The 18,090-nt window shown below is 48.3% G+C and overlaps 1 protein-coding gene across 3 annotated transcripts in view; it reads left to right on the plus strand.

The window, feature by feature from the left end:
• The window catches only part of CLCN3 (Cl-/H+ antiporter 3), an 846,805-nt gene that overhangs the window by 140,468 nt on the left and 688,247 nt on the right, over positions 1-18,090 (plus strand). For all 3 annotated transcript variants that reach the window (XM_085641816.1, XM_085641819.1, XM_085641817.1), the window contains exon 2: positions 12,665-12,841. In XM_085641816.1, the coding sequence (XP_085497942.1) occupies positions 12,682-12,841 (160 nt within the window). In that variant the 5' untranslated portion in view covers positions 12,665-12,681. The remainder of the gene's footprint in view (positions 1-12,664; positions 12,842-18,090) is intronic.

Genomic DNA, 18,090 nt, shown 5'->3' on the forward strand with positions numbered 1-18,090 from the left:
GGACAGCGTGAACAAGAAAACGTGCTACAGGTGTGGAAGTTGGTCCCACGAAGCCCACGACAGACGCTGCCCGGCGTTCCGAGCCAAATGCCTGCACTGCGGCATCATGGGGCACTACGAGAAGGTGTGTCGGAAGAAACAACAGAAAGGAGTGGTGAAATACGTTGACCACAGCACAGAAGACCTGGAGGAAGCCCCAGAGGAAGAAGTGGTCACCGCCTTATGTATATACGATCAAGTATTGAGCGTAGACGACAAGAGATCAACCAAACCAGTCCTAGAGATGTCCATGGGCGGCATCACCATTTCAGTAGTGGCAGACACCGGATCCCCATTTACCATTATACAGAGAGCAGTGTGGGAAGGACAGTTCCAAACCAAGTTAGGCCCTGATCTGGAGAAACTAGACATACGACCAGTTACCTACAATGGGGATCGCATTCCCATGCTAGGCTTCCGACGTCTACTGTTCGAGTTCAGAGGCCGATCCGCGTGGTGCAAACTGTATGTGGCCGAGAAAGGACCCTCCGTCCTAGGATGGTTAGACCAGGGCGACCTAGGCATAAAACTCGACCCAGGAGGGAAGGAACAAATCCTGCTCACAGAACAGGAGGAATGGCCGGACATGAACAGATGGAAGAAGAACTACCCAAAAGTGTTTGGGGGCACTGTAGGGAAAATGGAGAAATTTCAGCATAAAATAGTGCTTAAGGACGGAGCCACACCAGTGGCACACAAAGTGAGGAATGTGCCCATTGCAGTAAGGGAAGCCGTCCAGACAGAACTCCAAGACCTGGAGAAGAAGGGCATTATAGAACCCATTACCTGCGCCGAATGGCTGGCGCCCTTGGTGGTCGTGATGAAACCCAACGGGAAGGTCAGGCTCTGCGTGGACCTGAGAGAACTCAATAAAAACATAGTGGTGGAGAAGTTTCCCCTTCCCAAGATAGAGGAGATGTTGGCAAAAACCAGAGGAGTTCAGTGGTACTCCACCATTGACCTTACATCCGCTTACCACCAGGTAGCTCTACACCCGGACAGCAAAAGCCTGACATCGTTCATCACCCCGTTTGGGTGTTACAGATTCTGTCGCATGCCGTTCGGGCTAGCCTCAGCGGCAGCCGTCTTTCAGAAGATGATGCACCAATTGTTCAGAGACTGCAAAGATGTACAGTACTTCCAGGACGATATCTTAGTGATGGGGAGAGATAGAAGAGATCATGACCGAAAACTAGACAAAGTACTACAGACACTGGAAGCCAAAGGTCTCACGGCAGAGTGGTCGAAATGTCGGTTGGGACTGCAATCGGTAACCTATTTAGGCCATGAAATTGGGCGACAGGGGATCACACCCAAGACGGAGAACGTGAAAGCTATCGCTGAAGCACCGCCCCCCAAGAACAAGGAGGAGGTCAGATCGTTCCTGGGGATGGCGGAGTACTATAGTAAATTCGTGGTACACTTCGCATCCAAAACCTACAACATGAGGAGGCTGACCAGGGAGAGCACGGTGTTCCAGTGGACACCAGAAGCCCAAGCGGAATTTGAAGTCATCAAAAAGGGAATCCTGGAAGCCATACCGCTCAAGGGGTACGACCCACAAGGCGCCACCATACTCATCACTGACGCCAGCGACAAGGGGTTAGGCGCTGTACTCATGCAAGACCGAGGAAGAGGGGACACGGAGACAATCAGCTTCGCCTCCAGAGCATTGACGGAAACAGAAGGCAAGTACAGTGTCATCGAGAAGGAGATGTTAGCGGTAGTGTGGGCCATGACGAGGTTCCGGCAGTTCTTATGGGGTACCCGATTTCGGCTCAAGACTGACCACAAACCGTTAGTGAAGGTATTAACATCGGGCGGGCACGCCAGCGCCACACCCCGGATATCGAAGATGTCCTTAAAACTGTTGGAATTCAGATATGATGTGGAGTACATCCCTGGAAACAAGAACCGAGTGGCGGACTACTTGAGTCGAGCGGCGGCCATGGAGCCGGGAGAAGAGGACCCAGCGGACAGAGGAGAGATGGTAGCTCTCGTAGAGGACCAAGAGAAGATAATCAGCATACAAGAGTGGACTGAAGCCTATGAAGAAGATTCTGACCTGGTGGAAGCAAAAGCGCACATCACACAAGGGTGGCCTGACAAGAAAAAGGTGAAACCCAACCTCAAACCATTTTATGAAGTGAAGGAAGAACTGACCGTAGGAGACAAGGGCATATTCATCTACCGGGGAGACAGAGTAATTCCCCCCACGAAGCTCATCAACAAGCTGCTGGACTTATTACACGAAGGCCACCTTGGCATAGGGAAACTCAAGGCCAGATCGAAACAGAACTACTGGTGGCCAGGTATGGACGTAAGAGCAGAGAGGCATGTCAGAGAGTGTCCCCAATGTCAAGGGGCCGACAAAACATTGAGACCACTACGTCCAGCCCTTGGAAAATTCGACACTCCCTCAAACCCGTGGGAAGAGTTGTCAATAGACATTCTAGGACCGGTGCTGGATGACCAGAGCATACAGAAATACGTGTGTGTCCTCATCGACCGTTATTCCAAATGGCCAGAAATAAAGGTGAGCGAATCCATGGACACGGAGAACATCCTGGAGTTTCTATCGGAAACATTCACCCGAGAAGGAATTCCCAAGTCCATCTTAAGCGACAATGGACCACAGTTCACGTCGGAAAGATGGAAACAATTCATGGGTAGAAATGGCATCTCTGTAAAGCACACGGCCATATACCATCCGGCAGGCAACAGTCTGGTGGAACGATTTAACAGAGTGGTGATGGGGGCCATACAAGCGGCCATCACCTGTAATAAAGACTGGAAGAAAGCGTTGGAGAACATGGTATGGGCCTACAGAATAACGCCCACAAGCACGGGGTACAGCCCGTTCCAAATATTGAGAGGTCGTGAACCCTTCACGCACGACAACAGAATCTGGAAGGAGAAGGTGGTGACCAGCGAATGGTCCCCGGCGGTAGTAAGAGCAAATCTGGAGAGAGCACAAGCCACCTACACCAACAACTACAACAAGAGGAGGAATGTGAAGGACACTCATTTAGAGAGAGGAGAATGGGTGAGAGTAAAGCTGGCGACCCTACAAAGGAAGGGAGACAGCAAGTACAGCAAGCCGATGCAGGTTAAGGAAGTCTATGATCGAGCGGCCCTGCTCAGTGATGGGAACGTGTGGTCGCAGGACCGCATGGCCCGGTGCAACAAGATATTGAGATGGGAACAGTGGGATCCGGAAGGTGAAGACATGGAAGACCTGGATGAAGAGAACAAGATGGGCGGAAGTGAACAAATGGGAGAAGCAGGTGCAGGAGAGGAGCAAGAAGGCGTGTTAAGGGGTGAGACCCCAGTGGTAGAGATGGACAGGCCGAGTGGCAATATGAACAGCGGAGGAGCGATGAGTGGAGGAACAGAAATCGAGGAAACGCAGAGCCAAGGGGCTCGAGGGAACATTGGTAAGGTGACCAGGAGCGGAAGGCAAGTTGTAAGGCCTTCCAGGTTCCGAGACTTTGAACTAACCTGCGAACTGTAAGTGACTTAATTTTGGTTTGGTAAAAGGGGGAGATATGTAGCGGTCTAGTTGTGGTCACGTCACGTTGACGTGACGTAGGCGGCCATGTTGGCGCCGGGGTGTGCGCGTGGCATTAGCGCGCTGAGCAGCCACAGGGAGAGAGTGCCGGCCGGCGCTCCTCGGTACATTCCTAAGTGATATTAAATAAACATAGCGGTGTCCATACAACGTGCCTCGAGTGATCATTGAGCAACATCACAGAGTATAGAGCAGCATCCCACGAAGGAAGTTGTTGGTGTTCCTGGCACAGTATTGGCACATGGCTGTTGGACTTTTTCTCTCTCACATTTTCCCCTTGCATCATGGGAAATGTAGTTTTTTCTTACTGTTATGTAACTTTGGTAAAGCTGCTGGAGCAAAATAAACGGAGGAAAAAAAGCCTAATTTGAAGCTCCGGTCCTGACATAGAATTAATCTTAACCAGTTATAATTAAACTGGGCTGCATTCAGCTCACTGTTACTACAGGCAAAGACCACAGATATGCAAGTGTGCCTAGGTCCTCCTGTCACCGCAGCATCCCAGGCAAACTTCTAAGCTGTATAGCCACTAAATGGGAACAAAACCTAACCTAGACCAGTTTCAACCTGTTGGGCCTGATCACTTAGAATCATCTTAAGGTCTGTAATAGAGCTAGCAGGGAACCATGTCTGTGTATACCCTTTGCATTTAAGGTGTCACTGAGAAAAGCAAACTGCATTAGCAAAAATGAATCTTTTTTGTCTCCTTTGCCTGTGACCTGTTTTTATTCCCCAAGTTTACAGTGCCATAAAGCAGGTTATACCCGGCACACATGGTCTATGTGAATTGATGCCGGCCTGCTTTTGTAAGCAGCAACGCATTACTGCATGATCTACTAGATTTGCCAAAGCTTGTTTTGGATGTATATATAAAACGCATAATGCTGCAAATATTTGTCAGCAGTGATTTTCCAGTGCAGTGATTTAATTGAATGGGTAGAAATGTTTGCAGAGGAAAAGTACGTTAAAGAAACGTACTGACAATAAAATGAAGGCATTCCTGTTATGTTCCCTAGGCTAGGAGTACTTGTAATAGACGGGAAACCAATGTATGATTTTCTTGGAGTCGTTCAAGCATGATAAAACAGCCCATCTTCAGTCTTTACTTGTGTATGTATTTGACAAATAGCAATGCACTTTGCGTAGATAAAAAACGATTGATAACTGTGACTCCTATTTTAACGATGTATTATTTTGATTTGTATGCAAATGTTTTCCAAAAAAAACTCCATTTAATTGAAATTGAATTGATTGTTACACACATGCAGTTTCTGAAATCTGAATATTCTGTCCACTTGTTAAGAGATAAATGTGCCAGCTTGCTGGAAACCTTGTTAATTAATGTAATGTGGGCCTTTTAATTATGACAAGACGTATATTGCATTTGCCGTTGCCCTTGTGTGCTCTGGTCCTACCTGCTGGCCCTGACTTTCCGCAACTCTCCAGCCTCTGCATAGTCCCCCCCCCCCCTCCCGCCGCCGCGTTTCGGATCTCGCGGCCGCAGCGCGGAGGGAGGGTGAGTGCGGACTGCATTACCCAGACTCCTCGGGGGCCTTCACCGGACACAGCGTCATCCACCTAGCGCCCGGAGGCGCATTAAAGTCAGCGTCACTCCCGGTGGAGCGGGTGTTGCATTTGCCGTTGCCCTTGTGTGCTCTGGTCCTACCTGCTGGCCCTGACTTTCCGCAACTCTCCAGCCTCTGCATAGTCCCCCCCCCTCCCGCCGCCGCGTTTCGGATCTCGCGGCCGCAGCGCGGAGGGAGGGTGAGTGCGGACTGCATTACCCAGACTCCTCGGGGGCCTTCACCGGACACAGCGTCATCCACCTAGCGCCCGGAGGCGCATTAAAGTCAGCGTCACTCCCGGTGGAGCGGGTGTTGCATTTGCCGTTGCCCTTGTGTGCTCTGGTCCTACCTGCTGGCCCTGACTTTCCGCAACTCTCCAGCCTCTGCATAGTCCCCCCCCCCCTCCCGCCGCCGCGTTTCGGATCTCGCGGCCGCAGCGCGGAGGGAGGGTGAGTGCGGACTGCATTACCCAGACTCCTCGGGGGCCTTCACCGGACACAGCGTCATCCACCTAGCGCCCGGAGGCGCATTAAAGTCAGCGTCACTCCCGGTGGAGCGGGTGTTGCATTTGCCGTTGCCCTTGTGTGCTCTGGTCCTACCTGCTGGCCCTGACTTTCCGCAACTCTCCAGCCTCTGCATAGTCCCCCCCCCCCTCCCGCCGCCGCGTTTCGGATCTCGCGGCCGCAGCGCGGAGGGAGGGTGAGTGCGGACTGCATTACCCAGACTCCTCGGGGGCCTTCACCGGACACAGCGTCATCCACCTAGCGCCCGGAGGCGCATTAAAGTCAGCGTCACTCCCGGTGGAGCGGGTGTTGCATTTGCCGTTGCCCTTGTGTGCTCTGGTCCTACCTGCTGGCCCTGACTTTCCGCAACTCTCCAGCCTCTGCATAGTCCCCCCCCCCTCCCGCCGCCGCGTTTCGGATCTCGCGGCCGCAGCGCGGAGGGAGGGTGAGTGCGGACTGCATTACCCAGACTCCTCGGGGGCCTTCACCGGACACAGCGTCATCCACCTAGCGCCCGGAGGCGCATTAAAGTCAGCGTCACTCCCGGTGGAGCGGGTGTTGCATTTGCCGTTGCCCTTGTGTGCTCTGGTCCTACCTGCTGGCCCTGACTTTCCGCAACTCTCCAGCCTCTGCATAGTCCCCCCCCCCCCCTCCCGCCGCCGCGTTTCGGATCTCGCGGCCGCAGCGCGGAGGGAGGGTGAGTGCGGACTGCATTACCCAGACTCCTCGGGGGCCTTCACCGGACACAGCATCATCCACCTAGCGCCCGGAGGCGCATTAAAGTCAGCGTCACTCCCGGTGGAGCGGGTGTTGCATTTGCCGTTGCCCTTGTGTGCTCTGGTCCTACCTGCTGGCCCTGACTTTCCGCAACTCTCCAGCCTCTGCATAGTCCCCCCCCCCCCTCCCGCCGCCGCGTTTCGGATCTCGCGGCCGCAGCGCGGAGGGAGGGTGAGTGCGGACTGCATTACCCAGACTCCTCGGGGGCCTTCACCGGACACAGCGTCATCCACCTAGCGCCCGGAGGCGCATTAAAGTCAGCGTCACTCCCGGTGGAGCGGGTGTTGCATTTGCCGTTGCCCTTGTGTGCTCTGGTCCTACCTGCTGGCCCTGACTTTCCGCAACTCTCCAGCCTCTGCATAGTCGTCCCCCCCTCCCGCCGCCGCGTTTCGGATCTCGCGGCCGCAGCGCGGAGGGAGGGTGAGTGCGGACTGCATTACCCAGACTCCTCGGGGGCCTTCACCGGACACAGCGTCATCCACCTAGCGCCCGGAGGCGCATTAAAGTCAGCGTCACTCCCCGCGTCGCGGGACGCCGGGCGAAGCCCGGGCCAAGGGCGGGCCCGTTTAAGCCCGTTAAAGACCGGGTAAGACTGGACTGGGCCCCCCCTCTTACATTTCAGACAGGTGTTTTTGCTCTGCCATCTTCAATATACACTTTAAGCGCCATACTAGCGATTTTTGCTTATTTGACTAGCTCTAGTTTGTATTGTGTACATTGTTAGTAGTTGTGATAGGATGCCGAGGGCTTCTAGGAGTAAAACTGCACATGGGGATGTTCATACATCTGGCCCAATTGACCAGTACATCACCAGGGCAAATGAAGCCATCAACCAAGGCATATTGCTCTTGGAGCGGAGGGTATCTCAGGATTTGGCCTTAGCAAGGCGATCCTCTATAGGCCCTTTGGCTTTAGCCAAGACACCCACTAGCCCTAGGGACCTTAGACCTCTTATCGAAATCCAGGCTGAAACTCATGGCGTGCCAAATACGGTCGATCTCTCGGCCTCATTGGCTCTTTCGGACATGCACTCAAGCGAAGCTCTTGAGAAGACGCCCGATCTTTTTATCAGCCCAAGGCAGGAGCTTCCCACTGTTAATCACTCAAGGGGGAAGAGGGAGGGCGCCATTCCAAAACGGAAGAAGCCTAGGGAGGTGGAAAAATGCAATGGTAAACCCAAGAAAAAAATCCCGCCTATTCGGGTGCAAAGCAAAAGCATATCTAATCAGAGTAACCTACCTAATTCAGCCACTGATATAACTGCTCCGCCCACAAACATAACAACTCTTGGTGACCTTGGTAGTTTGGGCGAGGGTTGCAAAGTCTGCGAGGCCAAAAACTTATTTTTGGCTAGATTAGAAGATCTTATCAAAGACTTTATGCAACCCATTGCACTATCCCTTTCTAACATTGAAAAACAGTTATCCTCAATGAATGTTTCCCCTAGGGTCCAGTTGGGCGTTGGGCTGGCTAATCTTGAGGAACCGCAACCAACCCCCACAACCTTGAGAACGGAGCGGCCAGTGGCAAATGCACCCTCTCATGTATTAAATACAAGATTAAAGCCACTGCCAGCTCAATTAAAGAAAGTTGTGGAGCCCCCTAAACCCCCCGGCCCTGCCAAAATCTCGGAAAATACACTACTCAAATCCTCAGGGCCAACACACCCTAATGATAAAATCAGGGGGGAGTACGGGCACCACATACATTTACCAGCAGATGCAGACCCATATGTTGTGATCCTGACCGGTGTTCCCGAGTTAAGGCCAAAAGCTGAGGAACCAACGTGGTCCTTAAAAAACAAGGTCCAGCATTGGCTCAATACCAACAGACCGCTCCCACCCTCCTGTGGTAGTAGGATCCTAATGGTGCGTAGGGTCCCTTGGGTGGGAAGCGAGAAGAAAACGAGCCAAGGGGACTGCATTATAGTTAATTTTGACAATCCACGTACGGCGGATTACATTTGCCGTCGTGGTATGTGGCCTAAGTACGATGGAATAAAGGTGAGAAGGCTTTCCTCCTTTTATCCTCCTACAAACTATTGGGCCGACACCCCCGATAGGAACATGCCACAAATAAACAACTGGAATATAAGAAGGGAGTGGAGCGATTGGCCAGATTACGAGGGCAGAGACGCAGCTTCCTCTGTTGGCTGGAGAGGTTTACCACTCGCTAACAGATTTAGCTGTCTAGAGGAAGTGGATTGACCATCACCGGGTTCAGTAAATGGCCCTGAGGTCATCGAACATGATAGTCCCAAATTATCCCAGTCCTTAGATAGTTTTGTCTCTGAAAATAGTATTGATTTCACCAAGACTGCTTCATCCCCGAAATTAATTGCTCAAGAAACTCCGCAGGCCTCTGCTCTAAGCCCATGCTCCACTGTGATCACAGGGCATGGGAGCATACCGCCTATGCTCTCCACTGAGCTTGTGCCCCCCGATTTATTCACGCCCTTTATTGTCCACCAAAGTGCCCAAAAAATGTCGTCCATGATCCTCTTGGTACTCTAAAAATTCTAAGTTGGAATCTTGCTGGCATCCACAGGAAATTATGCCTTCCGGAGTGGAATGCCTTAGTAGAGGCACACACGATTTGTTTATTCCAAGAGACCTGGAGTTTAGAACCTTTATACCGGGTAGGTTATGTCACCTGTTTCGTCCCTGCAGTTCTTGCTAGAAATGGGATAGGCCGTCCCTCTGGAGGCCTACTCATTTGGATAAGCATTGCTCTAAATCTTCGTATAGATGCAAAACAAATCAATTGTCCTGACATCCTAGGAATCTCCCTGAGAGGTCCCCAAAGGGGATTTATTCTTGATGTACTTAATGTATATGCTAGAGGTGCTAAGTGTGGCTCTACGTCTCCGACAGTGTCCATTCTTGACACGATATTGAGAGAAAATACAGTTGGAGCCCAAGTTCTGGTCGCGGGCGACTTTAATTGCACCTACGAGCCCCTTATACAGGATGACACTTCTGACCCGGCCGAGGATGACGAAAGATGGGGCATCCCGTCTTTGGCCATCCCCCCGGTTAAAAAATGGTCTGCAACTGCGATACAGTTGAATGCTTTAACGCTGGAGTTCGGCTTGAGAGCTGCCAATGGCCGCACACGCTCAGATCCTATGGGCGCGGCCACATTTAATAGAACTAACTGCACCTCAAGGATCGACTATATCATGTTAGATCTCTTTCTCTGGGGTTTTGTCCAGGATATGGTTGTTTTGTCTACCATTGAAAGCGACCATAATTCGCTTTCCTTGTCCCTTAGGAATCCCTGGCCCAATGATAGGATTAAAACATCTCCTAAGGTAGCTAACAAAATCTTTGTCTCCTCTTGTGGGAGACGTTTGAAGTGGAGTTTGGTCTCCAAGGATGAAACCAAACTCAACACTATACACACACTGCTCACTGCCTCACAAATGGAGTTGGACAACAGTGACCCGGCCTTCTCGACCCCTGGCCGGGTCACTTCCATCTTTGAGGAAACCCTTAGGTCTATTGGGAATGTGTTTTCTAAAGAGGAGCATCTGGTCAAGAACAAGGTAACTAGGAACCCTAGGGGGAAACATGACTGGTATACATCTGCCTGTAGACATGCAAAATCACTCTTGATTAAGGCCATCAAAAGCAAAAATCAAGGAGTAATTCAGGGAGCTAGGACATTATACAAGAAAACCCTTGCAAGCGCTAGAAAGGAGTGGGAGCTTGAATATTGGTGTTCCTTAAAAGAGGCCAGCTTGGGGAAAGATTCAAGGCGTTTTTGGGATGCAATTAGAGCTAAAACTAGACCCGACAGCGATCTCATCACATGTAATATTACAAGTCAAGCATGGGTCGATCATTTTACGAAATTGTATGCTAGTCACACTGGGGATATTCCTAAAACTTCCCCCATAGCTACTTCTAATGATGATCTGGTGCGGGGGGTGGCGTTAGCAATTCCCGACCTCCCAATAAGAAGCGCAGACTATGAAATCGACACGTTAGGCACAATCACGACACTCAATGACTGGGGGGCAGATTTGGCAGATTCTGCTTTTTCGATCAAAGAAGTCGAGTATGCAATTGGTAACATTAGGCCCCAAAAAGCAGCCGGCTTAGATGGTATCCCCGGGGATCTGCTGCGTTCGGATATTCCGAATTGGGGCAAATTCATTTGCTGTTTGATCAATGCCATTAGTAGGGGAGCTCCTATTCCGGCATCGTGGAAAGGGGCGGAGGTCGTCCCTATTTTTAAAAAGGGGGCCAGGGACGACCCGTCTAACTATAGACCTATAAGCCTGCTGGATATAACCCAAAAGGTAGTCGGGAAGGTGCTGCTGGTCAGATTATCACAATGGATCGACGAAACCAATATCCTTTCCGACTACCAGGCAGGCTTTAGAACAGGCACTGGTACCATTGAACAGACATTCAGATTGTTACTAGTGTATTGGAAGGTGGTGGTCCTAGGCAAGGGCAGTCTTTATCTCGCATTCATCGATTTAAAGACTGCCTTTGATTTGGTACCCAGGGAGACCCTCTGGAGAGTCCTTGTTGACATGGGGGTACCCCACTACTTACTCTTGTTAATTGCAAGGTTGCATGAAAACAACTTTGCCCAGATTAGATGGGGCAGTGATGGAGAGAGAACTAGTAGAATCCCGGTAGAGAGAGGGGTCCGCCAGGGATGTGTTCTAGCCCCCACCCTTTTTTCCTTATATGTGAACGGTGTGGTTGAGCATCTGCTGAACGATCCTTCAGATGAACCATCCCTGGCAGGGGAACGTATCCCTACCCTCCTCTTCGCGGACGACACCCTTTTACTCTCCAAATCCCCTATGGGCCTCCAAAAATTATTAAATAACTTCCAACTCTTTTGCGCTAAACGGGGCCTGGTAATCAACACTGACAAAACGAAATATCTTGTGATGAACCCCCCCAAAAAACTTGTGCGCCCTTTGAAATTAAATGCCGTACCTTTGGGGAGGGTGGATGTGTTTGATTACCTAGGGATCCGCTTATCTCATAATATGCAATGGGCCCCCCACTTATGCAAGATGTTGCTAGCCCACAAGAGGGTAACAGGGGCCCTACTGAAGGAACAGCGCTCCTGTGCTATTAGACCTATAGCCCCTGTTATGGAAATCTATGCAGCAAGGGCAGTCAGCTCTGCTCTTTACGGGGCTGAGCTGTGGGGTTCATGCAATATTAGCGAGTTGTCAAGAGCTGAGAGAAAGTTTTGTAGGGCCATCATGTCACTCCCTCAAGGTACTCCCACGACCCCACTGATGCTCGATCTAGGATGTCGTCCTATTAATGACCTGGCGAAACTTCGCCCTCTACTGCTATGGGCCCGACTATGGCGAGTCCCGGAACTAGCTAAATATGCCAAAGGCCTCTCCGAAGTTATGTCACTCCCCGGATGGCACAAGATAAAGTGGCTGAGCGACATGAAAATCCTCTTGTGCAATCTGGGGCTAAGCGCAGCATGGGAAAACAGGTCTTCCCCCCCGAAAGCTACGCTTAAGTCTCTATATTGGAATTGGATTGCGACCCAACGAAACACGAACTGTACATTGGGTAGACTCACGGAGGACTTTCTGGAATTCAAGGATCAGCCGATCCGGGAACTGTATCTTGACATTATCGAGAGTCCTTTTGATAGATCTCTTTACTTTAAATTTAGGACCGGGACTCTCCCACTTTATGTTTTTACTTCCCGGTGGAATCCCCCTGCCCAGACCACTGAATTTTGTCCTTTTTGTATATCTAGACAAGAGTCTGTGGCCCATTTTTTATTTGAATGCCCACAGTATGTATACCCAAGAAGAAGATGGCTTAAGCAATTGTGCCGTTCCTTAGGTACTAGGCACTACATTGAGGCGTTACGTATTTTAATGTCTGACTCCCGCCCTCTGTATGCTTGCGCCCTATCAAAATTTCTATCTTGGGCATGGCGCATCAGAAGCAAAAGGCTTAAAGAAATTGTTTAATCCGTTCTTAACATCTATTTATGATATGTCTTTCTCTTATTGAAAAATTTGGATTTTAACCTAAATGAATTTAAACTCTTTTTTAATTGTAAAGCTTTTATGATATATTTTTATCGAAATAAAGCCTTTGACTGACTGACGTATATTTCAGAAGCTGAATACATCGGTGATTCCGAGAGAAAACCATGAAGTGCTTTTTTCATTCTTTTTCATTTTTTTGTTCATAAAGGTAAGCTAAGTAGCTAAATGGAGTCTGAGCAGCTGTTCCATAGAACCTACTATCGAAACAGTTACAACAGTATCACCAGTGCAAGTAGCGATGAAGAACTTCTCGATGGACATGGAATTATTATGGACTTTCACACTTCCGAAGATGACAACCTGTTAGATGGTGATGCGTCAAGTGGTGAGTTGATGCTTTGGCTTAGTGTTCCTGGATGTTCTTGATACAGTTCTACAGAATGTATGATGTATCATCTCATACCGTTTTTATTTTATTCAACATTTATGCACAACATACAAAAAGAGTAATATTAAAATCATTGGGCTCAGTTGACGTATGCTATATGTATGCATATGGTATATACACTTAAAATATGTTTGACCATGCAATTAGTGCTGCTTTGAACACCTTGTCTGTCAGGTGCAAATGTGTTGTGGCAAGTCCGTATTGGTGTAGGAAATAGTTGATCCAGTATTTTCCTTTTTCAGTAGGTAAAACTGAAAACATGTCCTATTAGTACTTACTTTATAACATTGTTATTATTGTATATTTTAGCTAGAATAGTTTAATCTGTTGGGGTAGGCGCAAAGAGAACATAGATTTATTTTCTATATTACAGCTGCCTGTCTTGATTATATTGTGGTAGTAGTTAGGTCACCAAGTACAATGGGAAGAATAGAGAGGTAAATTATGGTTCATACCTATACCCCACTTCAAATATATACAAAGCAATTATAGTATAGGAACCTTATTTTTTATGTTTTGTAATAGTTAGGTCACCACAAAGTGTATATTCAGCTATTTTGAATACCACACAATGTGGTAGTCCGTCTTCAAACACCGTGCTTCAGTTTTGTGAATTGCAAATGCGTAGAAGCTTGCTGTCCAATGAAGTAATTAAACAAGGCATACGTATTAATCTCCAGTCGTCTTGTTTCTCTGTATGCTTATTTATAAATGTACTGAAGTCCTGTGCACTGAAATGTGTGCAGAACAGATATAGAAACCTGCTTCTGAGTATTATAGGTGGCAGCTTACTTGCATGATAAACCAACATTTCCGTACTACCCCACCCTCAAACCATGATGAGGATTCTAATCTCTGTAGATTAGCATCATTAGTCTCTCGCATGACGAACACTAAAACTGATTCTTTATTGTTCTCACTGTAGTTTGTTTTGTAGTATTTTACTGAATATAGGGGATAAGGGGGTGGAGTGGGGTTATGTTCCTTCATCTAGCCTGGATGGACTTTTCAGTAGATCACGGTAACAAATTAAGCAGTTTGGTTTCCCTCTTCTTCCTTCCCAACAGTTTTTCTCGGGCAGCAGGAAGCTATGGAGATATTCTGGGATTTTTGATGTGTAGGCCCTGAACACAATCCCAGATAATATTCATTATCGTCCTCATCTGGCCACACACCCTCCTGCTGATGTCAGATCTATTCTTCTCGTTTGCATGTTTCCACATCACTGTCCAGTACCAAAGAAGCAAAATCTTACTCTAAGCTTCTCATCTTTTTGAAGGAGCCTACTCCCAACCATCCCTAGGGTACAATCCCTAGTCACCTTTTCGAAAAACAAGATGAAGCACTATGCTGATACATGATTTTGAGCTCTGTCTTCAAGCGTGTTTCAAGAAGGCCTTGTACATCACAGATGCCGGCTGGAGGGCTTCTTTTACTCCTGATTACCACCCAGCTCCTTTACATGTTGCGTAGGTAACTTTTATTGGGCCTACATACTTTAAACTGAACCGTTGGTTTAACTGCTTTGAGTAGTGCGAGGAAGTCTTGCAGGCTTGTGCGGCCACAGCTCGAGGTGTGCAGTGCGCACACGCTGTTTCTAAAGCAAGCTCCATCGGCTGTGGATAGAACGTGTATGCGTGTACCGGTACACAAGCTCAACCAACTCTAAAAAGTTACATCTAACGACGCATGGCAGCTATCTTTGGGAAGACAACAGAATAATTACCGGCAGACATGAGCATTCCCTGCGCATTATGCGTAGCAATGAAATTGATTATTTAAACAGTTGACAGTGCAACGCACGCCTGGGATAGTACGTGCAGGCATTTCTTGTATATTTGTTTTTAGCAACAGACACGCTTGTGTAAAACAGTAATTTCACTTTAAAAAGCCTGTAGGGAATATATGCGATGGGCACGCTTGCTTAAAGTTGTGGTTGCTCTTCGTTTCAGATACTGTGGAAATAGTTCTTTTTGGTTGAATTTACTCAGGAACCTTTCCAATTATTATGGCCTCCAGAAACGTGTGGTATTTATCCCCTCCTCAAGCGTTTGTAGCAGCTAAAGAGGAGCCACTTTTAATATGGAATGAATGGACTGAGTATTTTGAAAACTGTATGTTCGAGACATATGAGCTCTAGAGCATATACTTGTGCATAGACTGCCATCTGGTGTTGGGCTCGGATGTTTGCACTTTGTTTTTGTCTTGGAAGAAGGGAAGAAGTTTTTGTAGTCACGAGATACGTGACTCCTCCTTAGGGTGATAGTGCACATGGGCATCGACTCCATCTCCAGATTGTTTTTTTCTGCCATCGGGTTCGGGTTTGTGATTTGCTGCTCTCTGGGTCGGTGTCGTTCTTGAACCCCCTTCGACGCGCAATCCCTCACCACTCAACGGTATTGTCTCGATCGTGTTTCCCTTTCAACGTGCATCTTCGAAAAATATAAAATCATCGACCTAGATCCTCGATGCGGGCCGTTGGGCCTAACCGCGCCGATCGCACCAGCAGTCAATGGAAAGAACCCCTGCTAAAACAATGCCCCAGGTGTGGTACTAAGTTCCCTCACATGGACTTACACCAGGTTTTTAATCTCTGCCTTTTCCCGGAGCACGAAGACAAGAACTGCGAGGCCTGTGCATCTTTCAGGTCGAAGAAAACCATCCGTGACCGTCAGGCTTGGCGTCACAAAATGTCCTGCGGAAGCAGCTCGATTCCGGAGATCTTCGGAGCAAATCCCAATGTCCAGCCAGAACAAGAAGTTGATAAAGGAGAGATCTCTGTCTCCAAAGCCTACGACTCCGACATCCAAGACGAGGCAGTCACACCAGCTCAGCGGTCCATGAGTACTGAGACACCTCTCCTAACCAACCCCAAACAAAAGGCTCCGGTAACACCTTTGCCCTCTGGCTCAGGTCGACGCTGGCAAAACATTTCAGACGCCCCGCCCTCGGGCCCGGCTATGAAACCGAAAGAAAAACCTTCCGGCTCGGGCCAACCCCGTCCCGGTGCCGACAAGTCACCTGCGGCACCGAAGCCCAAAACTAAAGATGTGCCACACCCTTCTTTGTCGGCACCAAAAACAGCCTTGACGCCGAAGCCCTCGACGTTGAAATAAACAAAGGACCAGCATTCGGAGCCGAAAAAACCTTCGGAGCCGAAAAAGGTCTCGGAGCCACAAACTCCTATACCGAAAGCTAAAGAGTCTAAGACCCCGCAGAAAGCTTCAGAAACAAAGGCAAAAGAAGATTCTGACCCTAAACCTTCGGCACCGAAAAAGGACATTGTACCCAAACAACAGTCTGTGCCAGATTTTTCGGATCCAAAGCAAAAAACACTACACATTGACCCAGAAACCAGGCACGTTGTCACCAAGCCTCTTAAAAAGAGGTAACTGGACACTTCAGAAGACTCTGGAATACCCATTAAACAGAAGGAAATGAGCACTAATACTTCTCCACATCTCTCTCCTTCTACAGCTGATCCTAATTTGTTAATTTCTCCAGCACACTCTTCACAGCATACATTTTCACCTCAACCACAGGATGATGAAGATGATTATACTGGTGGGGATGGGGATGGAGATCCAGATAAGGATGATGATGCACATACCATCCCACACTATACAGATCCTTGGGATGATTGTAATACAGATCCCGATCCACACAATGACCCGGACCTCTATCTCTCCAGACCATCACCACCAGATTATAATAATGGGTTTGCGCAACTAATTAATAGGGCTGCTCAATATCACGGAGTACAGTTACACTCTTATCTCTTAGGGGAAGACTTTTCATTGGAAACATTTGCACCTTCACAAAAGTCCACACACACCCTGCCAATGCTAAAAGGCATGCTGAAACATGCACCAGAAGTGTTTAAAGACCCTGTCAGAGCCATGATCCTTAACAACAGGTTGGACAATAAATATAAGGCAGCTCCCAATGGCCCAGTGTACACAGAGGTCAGGTCCCTTTAGATTCTCTTGTGGTGTCTAATACTCGCAAGAGAGCTAATTCACAGAGCACAGGCGATGCCCTTCCTCCTGATAAGGAATCACAGGCTGCAAATCATTGGTGGATTGCCAATGCCCAAGCTTTGTTAGCCAGATATGACAGAGCTCACTATGATGAGCTTGAAAAGCTTATGCAACATCTTCCTGAGCAATATAAAAACAAAGCTAATGACCTTATACAGGAGGGTAAACTAATAACCAACACATCTATAAAATGTGCCCTCGATGTGGCTGATACAGAATCTCGTGCTATTAATACCAGCGTTTTACTACGCAGGCATGCTTTGCTCCGGATATCCGGATTCAAGCAAGAGGTGCAATCCACTATTCTTAATCAACATTTCGACCAAGAGCATCTTTTTGGGCCCACAGTCGATACATCTTTAGAAAAGATGAAAAAAGATACTGAGACTGCCAAGTTCATGGGGGCCTTGCAATTGTCTTCCCCTAGAGGCTCTTTTCGTCGCTCCTTTTACAGGGCTGGCTCCAAAACCACTGGCTCAGAACATCCCTCTTAAACATATAAAAGTCCCATTCAAACTACCTCCTCCAGAGGATATTTTCGAGGAGGATACAGGGGTAACAACAATAAGGGTAGAGGCCGTGGTAACAACACCTGCGGCTCCCCTACCACCAAGCAGTGACTTCCCTTCACTTCCTCCCAATCATTCCACTCCTCCGCGCTCTCCTCCTTGTCTGTTGTGGTGCCTATTTTACATATACCGAGGTTTCTTCAAGGTATTTATATGTACATTTTACTGAAGATAAAGATAGGCTTATGGCAGTAATTGTGCTATTGATAATAAAAGATTTGTTATTTAAATAAGGTCTACTCATTGTGACTCCTGCTTGCAACAAAATGGCTTCAACCACAAAATTGTAAAAGAAAATCCACGTACTTTTTTCATCCTGTGCCGTGCGTTTACGAAAGTCTCCTATTTTATTGAAACAAGTCAATTGTATGTATTTTGCAGATGTTCAGTATATCCTACTCCAACGTTGTGCGTGCCCCACTGTCTTCTGTTACACGAGACACGTTTTTTTCTTGCAATAAAATAATTTTGTTTGTGGGCCCTCGGGCGAGAATAATGCATTCTAGGTTCCGCAGGGTGTTTTATATTTGTTTACCTGTTGACACCCCAGTCAGAAGAATGTTGATGTGTTTAGCAA

Source organism: Triturus cristatus, chromosome 2_2, assembly GCF_964204655.1.
Source record: "Triturus cristatus chromosome 2_2, aTriCri1.1, whole genome shotgun sequence".
Lineage (NCBI taxonomy): Eukaryota > Metazoa > Chordata > Amphibia > Caudata > Salamandridae > Triturus > Triturus cristatus.